Source organism: Cololabis saira, chromosome 24, assembly GCF_033807715.1.
Source record: "Cololabis saira isolate AMF1-May2022 chromosome 24, fColSai1.1, whole genome shotgun sequence".
Taxonomy (NCBI): Eukaryota; Metazoa; Chordata; class Actinopteri; order Beloniformes; family Belonidae; genus Cololabis; species Cololabis saira.
Window position 1 is genome coordinate 14,053,901 of NC_084610.1, and position 15,967 is coordinate 14,069,867.

The following is a 15,967-nucleotide window of genomic DNA, read 5'->3' on the forward strand; positions in this document are numbered from 1 at the left end:
CTGATTTATGCTTATTCATTTGCATTTATTGGCTGTTTATGTAGCTGGTGAATAAAGTTCTAAGATGGATACATCATTTTGTAACTACAAATGACTCTCTGACCTGATATTAGTGTCAATGTTTCATACGAAAGCATCTTTGAACCAATGTTCAAAAGAACCAGGACGGCTGCAGAATCACTAAAAACAACTTTGATTAACAGTTTTTTACAGCAAAACTGACAAGTATCGTTCACCCGTGTTCCAACGCCACTATTGGCTATTTTTGATGTCTTTTGTTGATACTAGACCGGTTGTCGCTCTTCCTGTGTCAAAGGCTTGTTTTCTCTGATTCGTACCAAACAAATGACGTCTCAACACTTTATTCTGCTTTTGTTGTTTCTTCCCCTTAGAAATCAAAGAGGGTATGACTCACCGAGGAAAAGAATTATCATCAAAGCTGATATCTTGGCCTTGTCAGTGGAGTAACCGCTGCAGATGATGCAGTGATGGACACTCGCCCCAAGCGTCTCCCGCCTCGTACTCTTTGCTTTCTCACAGAAATAGTGGATCACTACAAGTGGAGGAGTCAGAAACATTTTTATTTTCACAAATATGCCTATTTTGTCGTAACATTTTCAAGAATTATTACAAAAGTTCAACTTTGAGCTCTGCTTTAAGCTGGATCATTAACTTTGATGCAATAATGTCTTCCACATTCATTTCCTTCCCAGACTTTATTCATTCATGGAAGTATTGTACTCTGACATACCATCACTCCGCTTCACATTCATAAATGTTATTTCATACACATCAAGTACGTTATTCAAGTGAGATTTAATGAGTACAATGAAGAATCTTGTACTGCTGCTTGAGCTTATTCGGGTGTTTCTTAAGTCGATCCCAAACAGGGGGAACCAAGTTTCATTAGAATACTTTCTGTGATCATTTCATGAACTTTAGATGACTCATAATATATCATCTTGCTGTACAGTATTTGCAGATCTTTTACGGTGTTTCATGCATGCTTGCAATACCAAATACACGGGTACAATGTATATAATTTATTTGATGGCTTAACATGGTACTCTACTGAAAAAGGAAGAGAAACATACAGATATACAATATAAATCTAAGCCTAAATACATTTTGTGGCAGCACAGAACATTTCACATTCCATAATGGGACCAAGGCCATACAACACCTGAAGTCTGCGAAGACTGTTTTTTTTTTTTTAATTCTTTTTGTTACGTTTTCATTGTTAACATAGGCTCAACATGGCGTCTCTAAGATGAGCAGTTGGCAGTTCTCGTAAATGAGTTTTCCAAAAGGATTTTCTTGAAATCCCTCCAAGTTAAGAATTGATGCATGCATGATAGTACATGAAGTATCTAGAGCAATATCTAAAGTTGCCATTTCTTGAACTTGTCATCTCCAGCTTGTAGTTTGGTGTTAAAAAAAAAAAAAAAAAAATAATAATAAAAAAAAGATTCATTCAATGGCCATTTTCAGTCAGTCTGTCAGGAAGAACCTTTTTCAACCCCTGCAGTGTTCAGCCTTATTTGCAATACACAGAAGCAACGTTTCATACGAACAACTATCGTCTTCAAAGAGAAGCTTGAACCGGCTTTGACTGACTGGTACCGGGACTTTGACAGCTTTCAGAATTTTCCAGAAACCAAAGTTCCCACACCAAGTCAGGGCAAAGGGAATTACACCAGAAAGCATATCGGGTATTCAATCCCAAGATTCCTGTGAATCTCCGAGCTCTACGAAACTAAAGCAAAATCTGCCTGCTCAAATTGGTTTGAAAATGATTCCCTTATTCCCACTTTTAGCACATTTCCCCCTTCTACCTTTTCAAAAATAAATAAATGTATTATTTCAGGTGTAAAATTAAGTTTGTTCCCCTGGAGAGCCAGGTTTAGTTTGCTCGTAGCCTCATGTCATTCGAATAAGAGTCATTTTCTTTTACTGGGGGGGGGGCCTTTGTAGTGGTCACAAAAGTGGATTTTGGTGATCCACGTATCAATTTTTGCATAGGTTTTCCATCCCTTCCCCGTTTAGCCGAGCTTAGAACCAGAACTACGAGCAACGGGGGCAGTATCGGGTCTGATATCAAAAGGAGTCCCGTTTTAATCAGTGTCTAGTTTGTTTCTGTTCCCTGAAAGCAAACTGCATTTGTGCTGCAACATTTCCACTACAATACATTCAGTTTGTTACTATATATCACTCTGCGCCTTACAATTGTTCATCAATCCCTTCCCACTGATGCTGAGTAGCATTTTATTTTTCCTCTTCGTGTATTCTCGTGCATGCACAAATAGTTTTATTTGGTGTGTCGATGCTTTGAATAAAGGTGCCCGAGCTGTCTGCTCTGCGCCGTCAGGTGGAATTGCACAGATTGCTAAAAGAGTTGGATAGGAGACCTATTTTTATCCACATAACAACCGTACGTTTGTTCATAGTCGAGCAAGCAGTTGAGAAAATAAACTGTAAACTGATGCTTTCCAATCTCGAAATCTCTGTATCCATTTCTAATGACACATGCACATGCACACATTGGTTAAAGCACCATCACTTCCCTCTCAATCCATCCATTTCTTCTCATCATTTGCAACGTATGAGTGGGTGTGTTACATTCTAATGGAGAAATGACGACCATGGCTCATTATCCTCTCCCTGAAGAATGGATCTGATACATTCAATGCTAGTATGTGCTTATAATTACTCCACAGACTGGTTATCGGGGTCCATCTTCGGACTCCGTGAAATCCATTTGCATCACTTTGCTGCTGTATGGCCGGGCGTACAGAGGCTGTTGGAGCGCAGAGCTCAGCGGTACAGAGACTGGAGTGGAACTTCCACATCTTCATCTGTTTTAGTCGGAATGTATTCAGATTCTCACAAGCGTTTCGGACCTGATAGCTAAATTGAGCATTGTTATTTTTCACTAAATTATCTGACAATTAACCAGCATGACAATCACAAAAAGATCATTTTTGGGTTGTGCACACAGTATATATATGTATATATATATACATGTATATGTATATAATTATACAATTATGTACAAAAGAATTAGATTTGTTCCTTCATGCTATCACCATAAAAGAATCGGTGCTGAGATGAAAGACAAAAAAAAGCAAGAAAAAAAGAACAAATTAGGAAATGAACACACGGAGTACAAAAATATCAGAACATTTCATGGGTGAAGTAATAACATTGTTGCCCAAAAGGCCCTTGGCAGTTATTTGAAATGAAAAATAAGACAGTTTTTAGAGGAAGTTTTATAATCAAGTGAAAAACTGTTGGGGGGGGAAGATGGCAGTTTTTTTTGTGTGTCTTATACATTGTGCTTATTTTAATTTCTCTCCTTTCCGTCCTGAAGAAAACGATGCCAGAAAAAACATTTCAGAACCTGAGTCATAATCATCCTGAACAAAGAGGAAGATCCTCAGCTTTAAAGAATCAGGTTTGGGTGAAGTAGCAAGAATACTATTATTAACATGTCTGTTTCTAAAAAGTTGTGCCATGTCCGAGGAAAAGTAGATCCTGTACGACTGATCATTTTTAGTGCATAGGATGTTTACCTTCTTGGGTTTTTAGATACTTCCTGCACACATCTGTAGTATAAAGTGTTCTTACTATTGAAAAAAGGAGGAAAAAACCTTCACTTCAACTACTTTTGTGGTATTTTTTTTTTTCATTTTTGCACATAGTACCGGTATTTGTTCACCTGCTGGCTTTGTATCTATTTACACATTACTGAGAGGGCAAATTTAGGGAAATTACCTTCACATGTCCCATTTACAGTACATACTTTCAAAAGTAAAAAGACCTCAGCACTGAGGGTTCAAAGACTGCGAATATAAAAACAAATCAGATGAGAACTTGGTCCCAACCTTGGTAGGCTTTTCAAAGTCTGTTTTTTTTCTCTCGTCTCGCGCCGTTGGAGTCTTTGACGCGACCGCTTTCATCGTGTATAAAAGCAACAGAAAAAAAGGAGAACAAACAAATGAAATGACAACAAAAGTCAAACAACCACCGACGGACGAACGAAGAAAAAAAAAACAACCTCCTCGTCCGATCAGACGTAGTAAAGCCAGTAGATGAGGTTGAAGAGCGAGAAAACTGAGGGGAAGATGATGCGTGACCAGCGGTCGATGGCGTTCACATCCGTCAGGTCGGGGATTTTGATCTTTAGCTGCGACGATCGCCTCCGCAGGCGGCTGCGCTTGATCTGGGCGGCCCGGTCCAGCGAGTGGCGGCTGGCGGAGCGGGGCCCGACGCCGCCGCTCTGCTTGCGGTACTGGATGTGCGACGAGGCCGTGCTGTCCAGCTGCACCATGGACTGAGAGTTCCTAATGTCTGCCACGCTGGTGGTGATCTCACCCCCCCCAACCTCGTTGTGGATCTCCAGGGTGGTCAGCAGGATGTTCCCGTGGCCAGGAGCCTCCGCCTGGAGGGAGAAAGAAACACAAAATCTGTTTATACAGGTTGCACCAGTTAGCCATTGTGTCTGTGTCTCTCCTTTCTCTGTTCTTCATTCTCTCTGTCTGTTTTATCTTTTCCCGCTCTGCCCAGCTGGTCTCCGGTAGGATGGTCCCCCCTTATGATCCAGGTTTTCCTTGCCATTGTTTGGCTTAAGCGGTGCATCCGAAATGCCATACTAAACAGCATATACCCAAAAAGTATACTTAAGTTCGGCACACTTTTGAGTAAATATCAGTAGTATGCATTAGTTCGGACGCGCTACGCAGAGCGCACTACACTTTCCCGTATATCCTAGTCGAAACAAGATTACATTTCTCCTGCGCTGTGTGGTTTTATTTTTACCTCTTCATCTTCTAACGAGAAACAGAAGAAGAAGGCTTAACAGACGTCGGGACTCCGACAGGGAACTGCATCGCCAGATACTCCTCTAGAGGAAGTGGTTGCTACAGTAAGTATCTGCGCAGCACTTAGCAACCAAACACCGCTGCATTGCATTGTGGGAAGTTCCTTCTTAGCTAGTGTCCATCAATCCACACTAATACATTTCTCGGAATGAGTATGGATAGCGCATACTATTGTGTACATACTAATGTTTCCGACGCACTAAAAAACCTCACATACTGTTTTTGCTACTCATTAGGGTGGAAGTTTGGAATTTCGGACGCAGCAAGGTTTTTCTCCCACTAGGGGAGTTTTTTACCTGCCATTGTTTATGTTATGTTTATGTAATAATTGCTCGGGGGTCATGTTCTGGTCTTTGGAAAGATCCTAGAGACAACTTCTGTTGTAATAGACGCTATATAAATCAAATTCAATTGAATTGAATTGAATAGAAAACAACATTACGTTTGATGCGAAAGAGGATAATACCAGAACTTCCTCTTCTGCCAATCCAAATCTGCAATTCAAAAACATACTTAAGAAAAGCAGTTGATCGCTTAAAACTGTGTTCAGTTTTTCTTAATGGTCAATTTAATTATCTGTACAAGCTTTCTTTCTTCAAATTAAGTTTATGAGCACAGACTTTCAACAGCAAAGAAAACACAAACATGTTCACCCTTGTAATTACAGCTTTGTTAAATAGTTTGAGGTGGAAGAGTGAGCATCTCAGCTCCACTCCACCGCCCTCCGCTGCACAAAGGGGCTACATCCGAGTAGCCGGAACAATTATATCCTGGGAGTAAGGAAACGTGTGGTTCCTCCTTTGACCACCAGGGGCTGGCTGCAAAAGCGAGTCAATGTCCATTGACCCCATATCTTAAAATGTCCGATTTTAAAGCAGAAATTAACATCTTTACAGCCTGATCAAATAAAACAACAGTATTGGCCTCCATTGTGAGTTCAACTGAATTTTTATTTTAATCGCAATATTAAGTCACAATATTTACGCATAATGAGTTGTGTGTTTTTTAGTTTGCTTTTATCGTTCCTTATTCTGGAACACATCGAAAGAGAAATTAGCCGCACATTTGCTATCTGAGAGGACCAAAGCAATAACAGAGGTTCCCACAGAGTTAAAAAGAAGAAATAAAATGTGAAAATTACAATTAAAAATGTGCATCAATGCCATTAACGTAGGACACCATAGAATTTGTTGGTACGTTGTTTAACTGGCCATAGTCTCAATAATTTAGACCCGAATCCGCCTGTGAAGAAGACTTTGAGTATAATTTATCCTGAAATTGTCTTCCAGATGGTGAACAGTCTTTGATTTACACACACCCTATTCGCACGAGATTATAAATAGTCTTCAAGAACATGGCCAGTTGAGACTTTCTTTGATGCTAATTTCTCCTTTTTTCCTTGAGCTTTCGGTTGGTTCAGAGATCTGGGGCCACATCTGCTCCAGCCGGGGTTGGCGCAGCATCTGAGATTCAAGATTCCAGAATGATTGATGAAGATCTTTGAAGTGCTTCAAGACTTGGGAGACGCCACTCATGCACTAGACCTCGACTTGACCAAACGGCGTTGGAAGATCTTCCTCCAACTCAACAAACTATATGAATGTGTGAGCTGCAGACTTCTGGGATTTTAGATAAATCAGGCTCTTGAAATGATGATTAAGAGACATTGTGTTTCACCTTAATGTTGCAACCTGAGAGTGTGGCCTATTATAGCCCACATATAACCAACTAGCTAACCCATGCCCTTTGGATCAGGATTCATTTCACTCAGTTCATGATTATATTCAACACCTTCATCAAGCACAGGAGATACAGGACTGGAGATCATAATCCATGCTTATGACGAGCCGGCCACAACAGATCAACAGGAATGGAAAGTGCAGATTCATTCATTCATGCAAATGTAGCAACTGGTGAAGTCCCATGTTTCTATTAAAGCGGCAGATTTGCACAGTTTAAACTTACATAAGTAAAACGTGTAATAATATCGATATTAATTCATTTATATACTTATATACACAGAAATGAATGCTCTTTTAAAAGGTAGAATGATTTAGCAACACATTGTACCGGTAATTGCATTTTTGTTTTTAAATGATCACTAGCTTTAAAGGTAGGTTAAGTAATTCTACATGCTTTTAACCGCTAACCGTTATTGTCACATTCATTAGCTTCCCATCTTGTGAGTACACTGTTAATAAAAAGCAACGAAAAAGGAGGGGCTTGTGCTTAAGATGGGATGTGTTTTCTCGGGGAGTAGTGTTAGTTCGGGGTGTTTCGTTGATGTTTTGTTCAAATATCAACAGGTAAGAGGTCATCCAGAAATCCCTTACCCTACCTTAATACAAGCTACAGCTATATACATAATTTAATGTATGAGTGGTATCCTTTTTCCCTACATACTTGGTGGATGTACGAAGTAAGAAGATGTAAGAAGAATCGATAAGTACGTTCTGAGGTGTTGTCATTCTTGCTTCCATGCATGCATACGTTTACATGCACTAACAGAAATTCAAATTGTTGCCTTAATCCGGTCAATATTGAAGTTTTAAAAGCCATGCATACACCTTAGTCGGACTGTAGTCGAACCAAACTGAAGCTTTTGAGATTGAGCTGTTAGTGGCAGATAATGCGTCCTAATCCGAGTTATTCCGGCATGTATATGCAACCCAGGCTTAGCCGAGCTAGCGATTGTCCCGGGACTCCCCCTTCTGGAAGTGGCGACACCACGAAAGCCAGAATATCAACACAGTAGGAGAAGAAGAAGACAAACAACAAAGAAGGAACCAGAAGAACGCCAACGCAAAAGGTGCGTGTGGTGCCACCTAGCATCGCCGAGTCGAACGGATCTCACTCAATAATCGATCGTCTTCTCGCGCATGTTTACTTGGATTTCTCTGAAACTCCAGTTTAATCCTTTGCTAGATTGTTGCCAATAGCTGGATTTCGATGTGCATGGAACCACACATCTAAATCAAGTGATTTAAAGTGTTCTTCATACTTCCGTTTTCTACAGTTTACAGAGTCACAGGGGTCTGCTGGACCATGTCCAAGTTCATTACAGGGCGACGGCAGGGTGGACCCTGAACAGGTTGCCAGTCTACGTTCTAATAAAAAACGAATGGTGCAGGAATACAGCGTCTTTTTTTTAAACATACCCATAAAGGGCTTTGAGATAAATACCTGGTATTGAAGCTTTTTGGTTTGGTTTTTGCATAAAACCATAGTTTTAGAGGTCCTATATTATGTATACTGATCAATCACATTAATAGATCTGTTTTTAACTTTGATCGGGACTCAAAGTCTCTAAGTTTGTCTGATCAACCATCTCTTTTCTGTCCGCTGTAGTGAGCACTATATTTGGCCTTCACCACCCTTTGCTTGGTAGTCTGCTCTATCTAAACTTTCATTTATTACTTCATAAATTGTGCACCTATTAAAGTGACAGTTATATTACCTGGAATCTGAATATATTACAGTTGTTTTGAACTTTTCAAGCATTATATGGAGTCACAATTATACACTGGAGGATTTAGTGGTCACGCCTCGCTATCTTTTTGCCAAAACGTATTACACAGCATATGAATCATGGCACTATTTGCAGTATGTGAAAAGTACCTGGATGCTTTGCTACACGTGTGACCATTTCCAGTACCAAAGAGACCAGTTTACATGATGACATGTGCAACAATAGAGGTCAAAAGAGGCAGACAGTGGTGCTCCACGCCGTTCTCTACTTCCACTTTCCAAAACTGGAAACGGACCACTGATACTGTACCATACTCCAGATGACATTGCCTTTATGGTGGCATACAACATACTAACACTCTATGGGGTTTTAAAACAAGTTTGAGGTGTGTCACTACATTGGAAACATCAGGCAAGCCTGTCATTGCATATAAACACATCCGTGTGAATCCTGCTTTATGGTAGAACATATTTTATATCGTACGGAAATGGCCATTGGGGGACCTCTGCAGTGACTACCCATAGGAAGTCAGACCAGTTCACCAACTCATGACATGCGCCATGAAAGAAATGGACTTAATGGGAAAGGCTATACAAGCAGCATGCACTAAGAATGGCTCTGAAGGTAGGAAACAGCATCGTATCACAAATTCTCACAGCGTAAGCATGAGTATCCTTGCAATATGACTCATATTGGTGTCATGGAGATGTTTGGTGCTGCTTAATTCATTGCATGGATGGAGAGGTATTTTGTGTCAAGACAAAAAGGAATTAACATCCACATCCATGTCGGCTGATGACGATGGCAGAGTCGACTTGAGGATGTTGAGGAGTCTGACTGGAAACGGAACAACTCACCGAGCGTGAGTGGCGAAGCCCTTTAACCTGATTGGACCGTTTTAGGGATGCGGTCCTACTACCTGCCTCCTGAGGAGATGAAAATATTCAGCCAAAAGTGGGGATTTGTATACGTGTGTCTTTGATATATAATTCAAGTATTTCACAAAATCAGTTTCTGAAAATAAATAACCGTTATACACATTTACACATTTCTTTAGTTTTCTCTACTGCTGCTCCAAAATGTAATAAATGACATACACCATTACACCTCCTGCATGTGGAGAGGGTTGTCCAGTAGTCAGATTCCAACCTACCCTTGCTGCGTCATATTTGGCTGCCTTCTCATTGTTGGCTTTCTCTGCCTTCTCCGCGAGCTTCTTTTGCATCTGGGGGCCTCTCCCAAAGAAGATGTAGTTTACGAAGGCATACTCAAGTAGGGCAAGGAAGACCATGACAAAGCAGCCCATCAGGTACATGTCGATGGCCTTGACGTAGGGGATCTTGGGTAGTGTCTCCCTCAAATGCGTGTTGATGGTGGTCATGGTCAGCACCGTGGTGATCCCTGTGGTAAGAAGAAGCCATTGTATTTTTTTGCAATACATATATGATAAAATGACAGTATTTAGACCATTTGAAATGAATTAAAACTACATTCTCACTTATTTCATGAAGCACAAAAAAATAAAAGCCTTTCAGAAACAACAAAAAATAGTTGGGTGCATTCTTTTCTCGATTTGCTCTTCAGGATCGCTACACATCCTTCCCTAGTTGGCCTTGCCTGAACCATTACAGGCTGATAACAAAAACCCCAAACCGCCATAGTTATGGCTTTATTGGGAAGAATGTTAAAGTAGGACACTGAAGTAAAAGAGTCTACGTGGCCCACGATGTTCACGTTTGATGATGAGTGTAAACATGGTGCACAACCTTCAAAGACAAAAATGAATGCATTGAGTTAAGGAAGGAGGAGAAGATTTTTTGTTTATATTTCCCCCCTGCCGTTTTGTTTTTAAAACAGTTTTTACGTCCTTTCTTTTTATAGTTGTTTTCATTTAGTTTCAAAGTAGAAAAATGAAAAAAAATGTCAAATGTGGCTACTGGCATTGCCACATGGTGGCCTGACCTCCCCCTCCCTGAGTTAACCGCATTAGTCACACCCACACACACTCATCACCAGGGGCAGGAGTGAGGTCTTCCTACACCCATATTTCCCAGATCCGGCCTGGGGCGGGGTACCATGGGAGGGACTGATAGCCGGACCCAGGTACCAGGTGTCCGTTGTCTAGCCTGGGTTTCGGACTCTTTGCTGTTGGGCTTGTCTGGGCGGCTCCTTGTTGGGGGGTTCTCGCGCTCCGTGCCCGTCTCTGCTTCCTCCCGCTGACCTTGCAGCTGAACACACCTTTGGCTGTGGGGTTCCCGCTTTCATCGGGAAGGGTCTGGGCCCGCTGGCGTCGACGGTCGAGGTGGCCCTGTCTCTCCGGGCAGGCTGGCCTCTCGCCAGGTGGGGGTAGTTGGCCTGGGGGGTGTGGGCCTCTTGGCCACATGATCGGTGGCTGGTGCTCGGGTGGTTCCTGGTCCGTTCTCCGTGGGGCTGATGGTGGCCTGGGTTTGGGTTTCTTCCTTGTTGGCTTCTGGTCTCTCGGGTGGCGGGGTTGTGCCCTCCTTCCTCTACTCTAGTTGCAGTTCAGGTAAAGCCTTGCTTTCACTTTGCACACACACAGTTACACCGACATACACACCTGCTCACTCACCTACATGCTCACCCCACAGTTTTGGGGGACAGATAATAGCAGTAGCCTAGTACTGATTTACTGATTTAGTTTTAGAGACCTGGAATGGTTGCTGTTTGTGTCTCTGACTGTTCCCGTTTCTGTTTGTTTGTTTTCTCTCTTGCAGATTCCAAAGGCTTGTGTGCTCGTTGTGCGTTTTCCTGTGTTTCTCTCATTTCAGACTTGCAGCGGATGCCAGATTAAAATGCATATATATGGTTTAGTTCTTACCAAACTTGGGATTAACCATTAATACATATGCAGACAAGGAGAAAAGAAAGTGGAAAAAAGGAAAATAAATACATAAATAAATAAAAAAATGAAAGTGGATTAATATGTGGGAGCAACCTACGACATACAAACAGAATATTGGTTGCAACAGCTGCATTTTCATGATCAAGGTGGACTTCTTAAGAAAATAAACGTGTCCTTAAGACATCATAATCAGTGTTGTTAATTACTTTACAAAACTAAATAGTCAAACCTATTTCATCATACATTTGTTCTCATGTTAGACGGGTGCTTCTGGAGCATTAGGGCCAAAATGGAGAACGATCCATCAAATATCTATGGTGTTACTATAGAAACAGAGGTACTTTCACACAGGAAAAGTATTTGTTCTGCAGATGCTTCTGCTGTTAGTCAGGAGCGAGCTTGACCCAGTGGAGAAAATCTGGTAAATAAAAATCTTTCTCTTTGCTGAAATGGTTAGGATCAAAGAAAAAGGGGGGAGGGACACAGAAAACATGACTTCAAATCTGTTATAAAACATTTTGCTTATTGCTTTCATGTTTGATCCTATTTGACTTGCATGAATACTCCAGAGGTGAGCGAGAAACCACTGCTTCATTTAAATTCAAAGGTCTGCAGCTTTAAACCTCCAACTGGCCCTCGGTCATCGAGCAGAAATGACTCATTAGAATAATGCTGCATGTGTCTCGCTCCCAGGTCTTGTTAACCTTAACCTCGAGGAGGCAGCAAATGGCTCTCCCGGCATGAGGCACCTTCACACCTTGTGAGTTTACATGACAGAGAGCGCGATGCTGAGAGACTTGTGAAATTGCCGGCAAATACTGAGCTGGCTGGCACATATTGAGGTGACCTGGAGAAGTCAACATAACATATGAGATGATGCTTTCACCAGGCATAAATAAAGATGATGTATAAACACAGCTTGTGCATAATGTAAAATTCAAAAACTAGAACAATAGATGGACAAGGCTATTTTTTTCATTTGGCAGCTTCAACTTTGCCATCTGGCCATCATCATTCTGGTGACATTAGCATATTTGGCCAAGGAGACGGAGCAATAGAGATACTCTTGAGGGCTGATTGGACAGAAAGACTTATCTTGAGCCCGAAACGTCTACCCAGTTCTGCAATTATTGTCAAAGGGAGAATTAAATCTTTGAGAGAATTAAAGACATTTTGGAGTCAGGGGCCAGACGCCATCAGTGGAATCTAACGCACTTCCTGGTTTTCTACATCACACTCGCTAATCCGTCACCAACATCAAAGTCCAAAAACTTGCAGTTCCACAAATGATCACTGGGGGACAGGTCCCACAGTTGATCGATTTACATTGAGCATGACGTTAAAATATTACTTTACAAAAGATATGAACATAATTACAGCCTGGTCCAGGGCAAGGCAAGGCAAGTTTATTTAAATAGCACATTCATGTACAAGATAAATGACTTAAATAAGGAAAGATTGACACATTTGATCAGAATAAATGTAAGGTATCATTAGTTAACATCATAGGTTGGCAGGAATTAAGTCAAAATAAAATAAAAAAGGCTGGCTTGTGGTGGAGTAAGGTGAGCAGTCTCCACCTGTTGCTTGTTCCGCACCACTGATACGAGCACAAGCGCCAACAATCGTACTCCCACATTGAGGCTCATGTGGAAGAAAGTTTCGTTGCAGTTCCTCAACTGACCATTAGATGCTGGCTGTAAAAGTGAGTCAATCTCAGTTGACTACCATGTTGAACTGTCCAACTTTAGAGCAGAGATAAACATATTTAAAGCCGGGTTCAAAAAAACCTTTTGGTCTCAATGGTTTGATTTCACATCCATGAAAACTCTGAGGGGGGGTGATTTTTTTTATTTTTTTGTACCACCCCAGAAGAGCTTATATAAAGCCATACATTTCTTTCTAATATGATCGATTGGGAGCCATTATAACATCCTTATCTATATCTAAATTACTTTTTGGTCACATTGAGTATCATGTTGTGCACGTCATATTTATTTATTTAGTTTTGACTTTTATGGAAATAACTTACAAGGAACAATGAAACCAATTTATTTTTTAGCATTTCAATCCAAAGTCTGCAAACAAGTTTGAGTGCCCTGCAAAGCTACTGCAAACGTATCTTTATGGTGTAAAGTGATGGAAACAAGCTTGTAGCACACACAGATACGGCTTTTGGCGCATACATGTGTGTGTGTCATAAAACACAGTGAAGAGACAAGGAACAGTTGGGGGAGGGGGAGGGGGTTGGAAGGAGGGATTAGGATAGCTAAGGTCAGTCTAGCCTTTAGCGTGATTTATCGGCACATTATAAAGTTAGCACCGCGCGTGTCTGTGTCTGCACGCATGTGTAAGCGTGCACACGCTCGTGTTTCATGTCTTGGCCGCTATTGGATGGAGCTATTGGATGGTGGGGTTTTTTTCCCATTTCGTGCCCAGCGACAGCCTTGTTCTTTATAGGTGTTCTCTAGGCTGTGCCATTACTCTTTGTCCTTCCTTCCCTCACCCCCACCCCTTCTCTTTTTTGTGCCCGCCCTCCCTCCTTCGCTCCCCATTCGGACAATTTAATCAAGGGACCAAGTGCCAGCGGGCCTCCCTCCTTTTCCATCAGGTTTTTACGCTCTCCTGGGAGAAATATAGTTTCGCGGGGTTTCTTCCTCACTCACAATAGCCGTCTTGTCCCATTGTTCCCCCGCTTCTTCCGCTCTACCTCTCCTTCTCTCCCTCCCTCCTCATTTATCCACCGGATCGCACCGTCACTTGCTTTCTCACACTGCGGACTCGTTACACATCCCAGAGTCACTCCTCCACCTTTACAGCTCGAACAAAGGCGCGCAGCAGTCAAATCTCCTCTAATCACAAACGAATGTGCCATTATCGACACAGTTCAATGCCATCAAAAGGAGAAGGTGTCATGTAGGATCCAATCAGGCAATAGAAAAGGAAATGAATGCTAACTGCTGCATCAGAGGCAGCGTTAATTGAACATTTCGATTCATAAGTTGCAGAGGTGAAAACCATGGAGGCAAGCCTGCAGCTGAGTGAAAGGCGTTTTAAAACTCTGTTAAGATGAAATTTTAGTCTAAAACCTGTCTTTCATTACGCTAGAATGTTCCCGCGGCGGCCCACGCCTTGGCCATTCATATAATATGATTATGAGCAAGAGGTATGACTCTAGGAAATGGCTTTCAACTGGATTAGGGGGCAAGATGGTCATTTCGAACTTTGCAATCCTTTGAAATTGCTCAAGAAAATAAGATTCCGCTTCAAACAATTCAATTGTTTGCCTGCTGCCTCCTTGAACTGATTTCCCCGCGATCGTTACACTGCTCTTACTGGCCCCCCCCCCCCCCACACACACACACACACATACACCACCACCCCCACTATTTGCAATCAAGATACCTGCTGAAAGCTAAATATGGCCCTCCGGCTTCCTCTCCGCTGTTCAGGCGCGCGCCGGATATTAGATCAATCCGTTCGCTCACAAACACAAAATACAAAATCAGGCAAAGGCGCCGAGGCATGCAGTAATGACCGGATGTCGCACGAATTCCTTAACAAAAGAGAGAAAGACCGAGCAACATGCCCGGATGAGGAAATGTGCACACACACACATGGATAACAAGCAACAGGGCTGAGACTGCAGCCAGGTAATGGAGAAAAAGCAAAGTTTCCCAAAAAGCATTACGCTGCGTTAAAGTCATTACTGGTCCAATATCTTTCCATATATGGATGATTGAAGAGCCAACCAGGCGGTCAGTCCTCATGACCACATTGAACCGTCTGGCCTCAGAAGCAAATGTTAACGGCTCTTGTTGACCCAGCTGACCGCCGAGCGCCCGCTCCGCCACCTCACACAGCAAACATAGCAGAGGTGCAATTTATCAACTCATTTAATGCTGGCTTACGACGTCTCAGATAGAGCAATTTCTTGATTTGTGACGCCTCGCTTCACTGTAAGCTGGGAAAATTTGATGATAAACGTGACAATTCTATGACTCTTGAAGACCTGAAGGCTGCGTGTTTGGGGGGGATGTTTGCCTTTGGCTGATCAAATCATACTGAATGTGAAACTAATTTGGTTTAGTAGTCAAACAAGTCAAAATATAATTAAAAAAAAATATTTTTCTGAGGTATTTAATGGCTAAGCTGCTCTGACTCCCTGAAGGAAGTCTTGACGTTGACTGTAGCCACCATGACATCATCCTTTGCTTAACCCTAAATCAGGGATTTGACCATTGTCACATTGATTTAAAAAAATTAAATATTAAGAGTAAAACTCAGATTAATACATATCTAATATCTATTTACTTTCAAAGTAACATCTGAGAAAAGAGGACAACATTTCACAGAACACAAAAAAGACACCATTAAGCAAACACTATATTTAATACCACATTTGATCACATTTAAGAAGATTTAAAACTGCCAACTGCAGGCAAAAGTTTTGAAAAATTTAGTAAGTTGTCTTAAAAACCTGACCACTGTAAGAGATAACGCATGTTTAAAGGAGCTTGAGGCCGGATTGTGGCAAGATTTATGAAAAAAATCCGTATACATTTTAAGTTTTCTAGTAATAATGTCTGATGAAGCGTTCCAAACCAAAAAGAATGAGCCCTCTAGTGTATCTCTCCGTTGCCTTGAACAGGCTGTGTGCTGCAAAATGTGCTGCAATTCGGTCCCGTATTTCCCGCGCTGTCCTGTGGATGTGACGTCACATGACGCTGTATGTGCGTTCTCCCCGTTCTCCCG

General features: G+C 41.7%; 1 protein-coding gene across 5 annotated transcripts in view; it reads right to left on the reverse strand.

The window, feature by feature from the left end:
• Positions 1-1,961: 1,961 nt before the first annotated feature.
• The window catches only part of LOC133425349 (gamma-aminobutyric acid receptor subunit beta-3-like), a 93,637-nt gene continuing 79,631 nt past the window's right edge, over positions 1,962-15,967 (reverse strand). For 3 of the 5 annotated variants that reach the window (XM_061716157.1, XM_061716161.1, XM_061716159.1), the window contains 3 exons: positions 9,503-9,750; positions 9,207-9,275; positions 1,962-4,441 (listed from right to left, as the gene is read on the reverse strand). In XM_061716157.1, the coding sequence (XP_061572141.1) occupies positions 4,070-4,441; positions 9,207-9,275; positions 9,503-9,750 (689 nt within the window). In that variant the 3' untranslated portion in view covers positions 1,962-4,069. The remainder of the gene's footprint in view (positions 4,442-9,206; positions 9,276-9,502; positions 9,751-15,967) is intronic. The other 2 variants (XM_061716158.1, XM_061716160.1) reach the window with 1 other exon arrangement.